The sequence below is a fragment of the Chrysochloris asiatica genome, unplaced genomic scaffold (assembly GCF_000296735.1).
Source record: "Chrysochloris asiatica unplaced genomic scaffold, ChrAsi1.0 scaffold00043, whole genome shotgun sequence".
Lineage (NCBI taxonomy): Eukaryota > Metazoa > Chordata > Mammalia > Afrosoricida > Chrysochloridae > Chrysochloris > Chrysochloris asiatica.
Window position 1 is genome coordinate 907,734 of NW_006408561.1, and position 10,711 is coordinate 918,444.

At 36.0% G+C, this 10,711-nt stretch overlaps 1 protein-coding gene across 1 annotated transcript in view; it reads left to right on the top strand.

Annotated features, from left to right (window-relative positions):
• The window catches only part of RSRC1 (arginine/serine-rich coiled-coil 1), a 534,244-nt gene that overhangs the window by 427,655 nt on the left and 95,878 nt on the right, over nt 1-10,711 (top strand). The window contains exon 6 of the mRNA XM_006861773.1: nt 5,935-6,003. Within this exon, the coding sequence (XP_006861835.1) occupies nt 5,935-6,003 (69 nt within the window). The remainder of the gene's footprint in view (nt 1-5,934; nt 6,004-10,711) is intronic.

Here is a 10,711-nt window from a genome sequence, read left to right on the forward strand (position 1 = left end):
CTTCCTCCAATCCTGATATCACGTTTTTCTTCATATAACCCAGATTCTCGGATTATTTGCTCAGCATACAGTTTAAATAAGTATAGTGAAATAATACAATCTTGTCGCACATCTTTCTTAATTTTAAGCCATTCAGTGTTCCCATGTTCTGTTTGAACAACTGCCTCTTGGTCCACGTACAGATTCCTCATGAGCACAATTAAGTGTTGCGGAACACTTATACTTTGTAATATTGTCCATAGCTTGTCATGATCCACACTATCAAAACCCTTTGCATAGTCAGTAAAGCAAAGGTAAACATCTTTCTGATATTCTCTGCTTTCAGCCAAGATCCATTGGACATCAACAATGCTATCCCTTGTTCCACAGCCTCTTCTGAATCCGGCTTGAACCTCTGGAAGTTCTCTGTCAATGTACGTTTGCAGCTGTTTCTGTATTACCTTTAGTAAAACTTTACTCACATGGGATATCAAAGATATTGTCCAATGTTTTCCACATTCAGTTGGGTCACCTCTCTTTGGAATGGGCACAAATATGGATATCTTCCAATCAGTAGGACAGAGAGTTGTCTTCTGAATTTCTTGGCAGAGATGAGTGAGTGCCTCCTGTGCTGCCTCACTTTCTTGAAAGATTTCAATTTTAATCCCATCAATTCCTGGTGCCTTGTTCTTTGCCAATTCCTTCAGTGCACCTTGGGCTTCCTCCTTCAGGATCATTGGCTCTTGATCATATGCTGCCTCTTGAAACAGTTGAACATTAACCATTTCCTTTTGGTACAGTGTCTCTGTTATTCCTTCCATTTTCTCTTGATGCTTTCTGCATCATTCAATAATTTGCCCAAAGAATCTTTCAGTAATGAAAGTCGAGGCTTGGATTTTTTTCTTCAGTTCCCCCAGCTTGAGAAATTCTGAGCGTGTTCTTTCTTTTTGGTTTTCTGATTCCAGATCTTTACACATTTTGTGTAATATTTGGCTTTATCTTCTAGAGCTGAGCTTTGAAATTTTCTGTTCAGCTCTTGTACCTCCTCATTTCTTCCATTTGCTTTAACATCTCTACTCTGGAGAGCAAGTTTCAGTGTCTCTTCTGACATCCATTTGACCTTTTCCTTCTCTCTTTTCTTCTTAATGACTTTTTGCTTTCTTTCTGTATGATGTTCTTGATGTCATCCCACAACTCTTCTGGTCGTCGATCTTTAGTGTAGTAACTCTAAATACCAACAAGGAGGGAAGGAGTCTTCACATCAACTATCAATGCTAGCCCCTCTGTACACTGGGTAGATAGGGACGGGCAACTTAGACATTTGTTACCTAAAATGAGGGGGCTATAAAGGCACGAAGTGAATAGCTTACAAGGTTTCAAGAGGGAGTTTCGTTTAAGAGTATGGGGGGAAAGAAAGAGTCCCCACTAAATAGCTGTCATCTTGTATAGATGGGCCTGGTGAAAAGAGATGGGGATAAATTTCATATGATACAATAGTGAATAATTGTTATCATGACTAATTGCAACTGTTAAAATTGTAAAGGTAGAAGTTTTGTAACAAAAGCAGGGGAGTGGTTAAGCTTACAGTACAGAAACAGAGGAACCTAGGATCATCAAGGGAGAAGAGCACAAGCAGAATGCAGGACCTAGAGAAGCAGGGATGCCAGAGACAGAGGCAGAGATGGGGACATGGAGAGATGGAGCGGCTGAGAACTCTAGATTCATGGGAAGAGAGGGACTAAGAGACAGTGGCCAGGAGGCAGACTTGTAGAATGTGCCCTTTGGAGATGTAAATTTTTATATATGCCTGAGTGTTTTGTTTTGTTGTTTGTTTGTTTAAAAAAAAAAAAGCTAAATTGAATAGAGGGAAATACTGTTAACTCATGGTACATGGATGGGATTATAATCATCGTAATAAAACAAGGAGTATGATTTGTTGAATGTAAAACTGATGATCTGCCCTGTAAACTTTCATTCAATCCACAATAAAAACCTTAAGAATAAATAAATACCAAAGAATTGGACCAAGTTAAAGTGAAAGATCTTGAGTACAATCATAGGCATGACTTTGAAATATCTAGGTGTAGTATCAAGAAGTAACTGGGGGCGCAAAGGGGAGTGAGGACAAGTTTTGAAGATGAGGAGAAGGGCTAGAATTAGAACCAGAGAGAAATATGGCTCTGATAGACATATGGGTTACCTTTTAGATTGTCTGTTGAAGTCTAAGAAATGAAAGGTGAGTAAAAGAAACAACAGCCAAAAATGACTGAGAAAGAATTATCAGAATTAGGTGCATATTTTAAGAAAGATGCTGTTCGCTTAACTGTTTGAAAAATGGAGAAACTCTTAATAGGGGTAAGTTGAGATAACATCTTAATTTGGCTATAACAAGAATTTTTAGGGATTATTGCAAAAACTATGAGGACAAAAGTTGATGGGAACAAGAATAGTTAATAGGTTGGTTAAAATAAGAGTAAATACAAGGGGGCTTCAAAGTTTTGTGAAAAATTACCGTTACCTTTTAATTTCATTTTCATGAATTTTTTGAAGTCACTTTGTATTATAGTGTAGAGGATTTGTCATACTTGCATGCTTTCATTGTCTGTTGGTAGAAAAGAGAGGGTTTGGCCCTTAGAAATCAGAAAGACTCCTGAAGGAATACAATCTAAAGCACAAATGAGTGGATTTACTTTCTTAAAAAGTGAGCATACAAGTTTGGAAGTGAATGAGAGTGAGGCTTAGAAATAAAAGGAAGTCAGAAGGGCTGGTGAGATGATATTCGTCTGTATTAAAGAGCATAGCAGTTAGAGAATGGGTGTTAACTCGGTACTGACTAGGGAGGACCAACAAGGAAGAGTCTGTGTTAATTCCTAAATAATTGTTTTTTTAGGCGTGGCAATCATATTTATATACTGTTCATTAAGGAGTGCCAAAAATAGGAAAATGGTCAGCTGTGTCGATAACAGATTGGTAAAATATAAGCATGAGGAAAACAATGAGGGTGTTGTTGAACATGGGAAGAAGTGGTCTAATGATTACCACTCAGCTGCTAACAGAAGGTTTTGAGGCTTGCACCCAGCTTGGCTCTATGGCAGAAAGACTTGGCAGTCTAGGGCCCACAAAGACTATGGCCTAGAAAACCCTGTGGGGCAGTTCTACTTTGTCGCTTAGGGTCACTATGAAGCAGAACTGATTGGATTGAATCTAACAACAGCAACAACATGAACATGGAATTGAAGTGGTTGTCTCCGGATCCACGTTAGGGAGGAAAGGAAACAAAACCTGGAGGAGACTGTGAACTTGGGAGTTTGGAAGAATCAAGCCATTGGAAGTTGTATACAGAGATAATGTAAGATGTATGTAGTTTTGATATATGATATGGTTTAGAGTAGATCTTGCTATAAATTCCAAAGATTATCATTATGGATCATAAAAAATTGGAATTGCTATTTACCAGTTGCAATCTTTGGACAAAAAAGTCATAGCACGTCTATTGAGTTTCAGTATCATCATATGTAAAATGGGACTGCTATCTTTTACAGAATGTAAAAATTGTCAGGAAATTAAATCATATATGGATGTCCATGAATTCTTCCTTTATTCACATTTAAATCATAGCATCATAAAGTAGTCAGGAAGAAAAACATTATTCCATATTTCCTTACAAATTAGTGAGTTTATTTTATGATCGATCTAATTTGAATAAATCAGAGGTGGGGAACCTTTTTCTGCCAAGGGCCATTGGATATTTATAGCATCATTCTCAGGCCATGCAAAATTGTCAACTTAAAAATTAGCCTGCTCTGTGTCCTGGTGTGGCACTTTGGGTTAATGCGCCAGACTGCAAAGCCGTTTGAACTGCAAGGTTGGCAGTTCAAGCTCACCAGCTGCTCTTCAAAAACTCTATACAGGGTTGCTTTGGGTCGGAACTGACTCGACAGCACTTAACAATATTTGGATGGCTGGAAATGTGGTTGCCTTGGCAGAGCCAGACCAAATGACTTTGCAGGCCTTATATAGCATGCGGGTCGGATGTTCCCCACCCCTGGAATAAATGAATTCATTCATGTTTTTGTTGCGGACATTGGTTATTGATAAAAATTTTCAAACATGTACTTTTAGAATTGTTGTCTGCACTATTTCAGCATTATTCAAAAGATTACACATACACACGTGCATGCATACATACTTGAGAATCTTGATTGACAGCATAAAACTAAATTAAATAAAATATTTAACCATACTACAAGAGCCATTTGCAGTTTAAAAAAAAAACAAAACCTAAAACAATATTCCAATGAATTGTCCATGTATAGCAACAAATCAGTAAGAAAGGACAAACCGCATAGAGAAATAGATAAATCAGATTTAGGCAGGGTAGTTTATTGAATTTAAATTGTGCCCAGTTGGCCCAAGAGCTATATATAAGCAATCCATCTTACGTTGTTAATGGAGGTTCTTGAAATCCACCTGATGTTTGCATTATTAAATTTCAGTCTAATGAGCTCTGCTAATACATATTGAAGACGGTTGTAAGGAGTAGAATGTGAATCTGAGCGGGATAATTTGAAAGAAACATAAGCTGAGCATTTTACATGACTCAAGGGGTATATCTACAATTACACATATAACCAAAATTGAATTTAAATGGAATTTCTATTATCCTTGTCCTTCTACCAGGGAGAATAAAGTGTAAATGAAGTAAAAGTCTTTAGAGTTACTGGTGGTTTGTTTTTATTATCTAATTTAATAGATTCGTGCAATGATAAAGAGTGGCATAAAAGTTTTAATATTTCATGACTTTAAATGCAGTCTAAGTATGTATAAAAGCTTGTAAATGGAAACAGATGTCTGTGTAATTGGATATAGCACTTCATAACATCATTATATAACTTTTATATTTTAAGAAAGTGTCAATATTGATGGTGAAGAAAAACCATACTTGGAAGAAAAATAATTATGTATGTGGCATGTATTTTCTTTAAATTCTCTTTTGAAACCTGGCTTTGTGCTTCCAAATGATATGTTGATTTTGTATAAGAAAAGTACATGCAGCAGAAAAGCTGACGAGCAAGTATATTTATTTTTTAAATCACAGATTGTATTGCTGCTATCATTATAATAAGGGCTCATCCAAAGTTTAATGCTGGCACAGTTTGATTCTTTTTCTCTTGACGAGGCAATACTTTTTTAACTTAATGTTTCATCAACTATAATGCTATTAGAGACTTATTTTCACTTAGTTCACTCATCAGGCAGTGAGACGGCAATAAAGGAGAATCGCTCCTTTGAGACGTTAATGCTTTGGAATAAATGATGTGCTAGAACAGAAATTTAATTAATTTACAGAGTATATTGATATTCCCTTGTTACTGTGCTGTATATTTTTAATCTTCTTTAACATCTGTAGTAAAGTGTTTGAAAACCCCTGCAGTTGAGCAACTAGTAGATAATTAAGTAATAAGGGAAGAGGCTTCTAGAGGGAAAAAGATTCTTTTTACCAAATGCTGTCATAACATGAATAAAGAACTGCTGCCATGATGTGCAATGAAAAAAAAAATAATATGCTACTTAATTTGATACTGTTCTATAGACATTGCAAGCTTCTTATGTGGACACATTATACCGACAAATCAAATGACTTTTAATGACCTCAACAATTTTTTCCAGTTGGCATGCCATCATTTAAACTTATATTTTTCAAATATTTTTCTTTTTGTACAGAATTATCATGAATTTGACTGCAAAGATTCTAAAGAAATATTCTAAATATTCTGAATAGATTTTAAAATGTCTACCTGAAGTTTTTAACCATTTGTTTCTTTCTTCTGATTACTTCAGACATTAAAAAAACACACACACACACACATTATGAATTATTTTTACTTTTCCCAGTATTTTAACTTGTGATATGGGCATAAAATAAGTGTGGAAATTTCATTGTTTTTGTTTCAGCGAAAGCTGATGAAGCATTAAAAGCCAAAGAAAGAAATGAGGAAGAAGCAAAAAGAAGAAAGGAGGAAGGTAAAGTTCCTGTTTTGTTTTGTTTTTCCAAAGCAGTCATTATAGGCAAGATCTTTATTTGGCATGATTTTCTTCTTTCCCTGGGCTGTTGTTGTTGTTAAGTGACATCAAGTCAGTTCCGACCCATAGTGACTCTGTATAGCCCTGTATAGGGTTTCCGAGGAGCAGCAGGTGAGCTTGAACCACTGACCTTGCAGTTCAGATGGCTTTGCAGTCTGGTGCATTAACCCACAGCACCACACCAGAACTTCTGGGTAGACCACAGAATATAGCAAGTGCCTTTAGGGGTACCTCAAGCTACTTCATGAACCTAAATTGTATCAATTTCACACTGTGTTTAATATCTTAAATTTTGTTTGCTATCATGAAATTAGTTTATAAACATCCTACTCTGTGTTCTCAGAAATGAAGAAGATATAAAATGATAAAGTAGAGCTGGTCTTGGTTTGTTTCCTTCTGACTTTTATCTTTATAGCTGATAAAATTTACAAATATATTATAGAATTATGATTTATCAAGAAAACAGGTGCATTCCAGTGTCAAGGATCCTCAGAATTATTTTCTTTGGATTCTGCTGTTCACATCCTGGCATTGTTAAATGGACGCCACCTATCTGATTTTAGTTCTGCTGTGGTATTCCCATAGTACAAATAGATATATTACAAGATGCAAAGCAGTCTACACAAATTATTTAAATTTTAACAGTATTTTCTCAGTGATGATGAAAGCTCCTTTTGCCAACAAAATGTTTTTTAAAGCTCTTAAGAAGAATAATAATAAATCTGAAATGTCAGAAATAGCCTTGATTCAAAGTAAGACATTTGTGTCTTAATTTTTATAGATTACATATTTTTTCTTCTCTCTTAAAAACAGTTTAACCACCCATCATAGAAATGTGTCATGCAAACAAATGAAAAATATTTTTTTCTTCCCTAACAAGCTTTTATTTCCTGTTTAGTTTGGTATCTGTGTCTTATGTGAGTGAAAATGTTGCCTTTGTCCTTCAAAGAAACTTCATGTATACTGTTGTAAATTATAGTGTTTAAAGGACGATCTAGCCAGATCTTACTTAGTGAGTTAAATGGATGATCTGCTTGGACTGTGACAGTCACTTTACTTTACTGGCTAATTAGCAAAGTAACTGTTTCCTCTCCAAGCTTTCTACAAGCTGAAGCTCTGATAATGTGTGCCAGAGTTTGGGCTTTGAGTGCTATTATATAAAACTGAAAGTTGAAGTTTTTGCCAAAGTACTGTGACAAGCAGGAAAAAAAAAATTGCCCTCGCGGCATCCCTTCAGAACCAAGCCCCCCCCCCCAAATAAATCCAAAGGAAGCTTCTGTAGATTTAGATGGCAGAACCCTACAAATAAATAGACTTGTGAACTAATTTATATATGTAAATGTGTATTAGTATACTAAGATTGACTATCGGCCTGGCCTGATTTGACCCCCAGAAATCCTGGTTGCTCTTGTCTTGGATCAACTAATTTTATGATTTATCAAGAAAACAAGTGAATTCCAGTAGCAAGAATCCTCAGCATAATTATCTTCTTTTGTTCACATCTTGGCATTGTTAAGTGAAAGCCACCTATCTGATTTTAGTTCTGCTGTGGTATTCCCATAGTACAAACAGATATAGTACAAGATGCAAAGCAGTCTACATAGATTATAATATTTTATTACTGCTATGTAATGTAGTAAGACTCCTGGCGTGGTGCTCTAGGATCAGCACTGGACTATAAACCACAGGGTTGGTAGTTCAAACCCACAAGCTACTCCTTGGAAAACCCTATACAAGGTTGCCACGACTCAATGGCACTTAGCAAAAACAACTAAGGTATGTGATATTCTGATCAATGTAACTAATTGATAACATAATGGCCCTTATAAAACACTGCAGTACTATAAATCACAAGTGTAGTTCTTATTATCAATCAGCACAGTAAAAATATATAGTAAAAGTTACTACTAGCCTGGTCCCATTAATTCAAACCTTAATTGAAATCATAATCAGTTGAAAAACGATGGCTGTAGCAATTTAAATTGCTAGGTAATTTCTTATTGTGAAAAAATGCAATATGAATACTTGACCAATGGTTTTTGGGTACTTGTGGTGTCGAATCAGTTCTGATTCATAGGGACCCTCTATAGGGTTTCCGAGTTGCAACTGATGGATTTGAACCACCAACCTTGTGGTTAGCATTCTAGTGCTTATCCTACAGCACCACACCAGGACTCCTTATATACATGTTGACAATTAATGCATCATTTAAAAAGATACTTTATGAATCTTTTAATTATCAATACTTGAAGTTATATTGTAGTTCTGTTAAAAGTATTTCATTGGTGTTGAATTATCATAACATAAAACTGACCTTATATTTAGTCAGTGATCTACAGTAAACTTTTCCATTTTAGTACCTAAGAATTGTTGAAAAAGTAATATTCCTCCTCAACCAATCCCCCTGATGTGGAGTTGACTTCAACTCATAACATCCCTGTGAGAGTAAAACTTCCGCATAAGGTTTCCAAAGCTGTAATCCTTACGGAGAAATGTGGTGTGGTGCTGTAGGATAAGCACTGGACTGTTAACCACAAGGTTGACAGTTTAAACCCACCAACCATTCCTTGAAAACCCTATGACATGCTCACTTTGAGTCAGAATTGACTTGACAGCATTTAACAGCAACAACCTTATGGAAGCAGATGACCTCAGCTTTCTCTCCTCCAACCATAGCACTTTTAATTAGCACCTGTACAAATCTATGCTCCTAACCAATGGGCAAATTCCAGAATTGTGGAGGCCTTAGAATTTAGATTATTCACTGTTTTTCATCTGTGGTGCCAAGCACTTGGTAGAGACTCAATTTCCTGAATGAGTGACTGAATAATTCCATGACTGAATGATCACTTTACCCTTTATTCTTCTAAACCCATGTGTAAATTGCTAAGCTGTGGCTTGCAGTTGATTCCAAATAACATTATTGAAAATGGAGTCCATCTCTGTTATGTGGACAGTGGATAAATCTCTGGCCTGCTAACTGACAGGTTGGTGTTTTAAACTTACCAGCCACTCACTCCACATGAGAAAGGTATGTATGGCAGTCTGCTTCTGTGAAGATTATAGTCTTGGAAACCCTCTCAGGTTGTAAGGAGAAGCAGTTCTCTCCTACAGGGTTACTATAAGTTGGCATCATCAGCTAGGTGGCAAAAGATTTTATCATGGCCCTTATCTAATACAGGACCTCACCCAATAGGGTATTCTGCTAATGAATTACAGCTATGGAAAGTTAAACAGGGCAATGCTTATATGTATTCACTAAGTCTAACTGAGCTCATTGGATTTTTTTTTTTTTTTCATCCAAGAAACATAAGTAAACTATTACTATAAATGAGTTTATTTTACTTGTTTTTGTTTTTTTAAGTGACAGTAGATCACTAGCTAGTTTCTTTGTCTTTATTGTTTGGCTTCCAAATTTTTTTTTGTATGTGGGTTGTGTAGATAGTTGGATGCTATCAAATTGACCTTTCTCTGAAAATGATTAATGTATAATCGACATTTATTTTATTTTGATAATTAGTCTAACTGCAGATTAAACCTGAGATACATCAGTATGTGAATGTGTATATACTTCTGCATCTAAAAGAATAATATTCCTTTATTTCTAACCTGTAAGCTGCTAGTAATTCACTCTGTCACATCATTTATACAATTCATCTCTTAATTTCTCAGCACACTGATATGCAGCACAGAGTTGAAAGCATTGTGCAAATGTAGATAAATGTTGTCTACCCAGCTCCCTTTATCTACTCTTTGTTTTCTCAAAAAAAACCTATTATATTAGCATAGTAAGATCTGTGCCTTGCAAATTCATTCTGTTATTCAATCCTTGCCTCTGAGTGTTCTGAAATCAATATCATAATTTTGTTTTAAAGTATTATATTTAAGATAAAAGTCCAACTATACACCAAAACTTGTGCAGGTTGAATACTTTGCCTTCTAAATTATGGGACACTCTTTAGAATGGCTTCCATGGTCCTTGTGTGTACAGCTCAGTTAATTTCCCACGTACTGAAAATCACTAGTAGCATATGAGGACTCCTGGTGTAGTGCTGTGATCGAATGCACTAGATGCAAAGTTGTTTGAACCACAAGTCAGTGGTTCAAGTTCACCAGCTGCTCCTTGGAAACCCTATACAGGGTCGCTATGGGTCAGAATCGACTCAACAGCACTTCACAACAGCAGTAGTGCATGATGGACCCCCTTTCTTGAACAACCTACTGATATGTTTTCCACTTCAGCCGAGTTACACATAGATTACCATTACTTAGTAAAGTCAACAAAATATTTTCAATAACCTCTTACGTATGTGAAAGTTGGACAGTGAATAAGGAAGGCCATAAAAAAAATCAATACATTTGAGAAGAAAGCTGAAGGTACTGTGGATTTCAGAAGAACAAATCAGTCTGTATTGGAAGAAGTACAGCTGGAAGAGTGCTCCCTAGAAGCCAGGATGGTAGTAACATGTCTCTCAAACTTCTGACATGTTATTAGGAAGGATCAGTCCCTGGAGAAGAATACCATGTTTGGTAAAGTGGAAGGAAGTTCAGGAAAAAAAAAGGAAAATCCCTAATGAGATGGATTGGCACAATGGCAGTAGCAATGAACTCAAGCATAACAACAATTTCGAGGATGGTGGAGGACCAG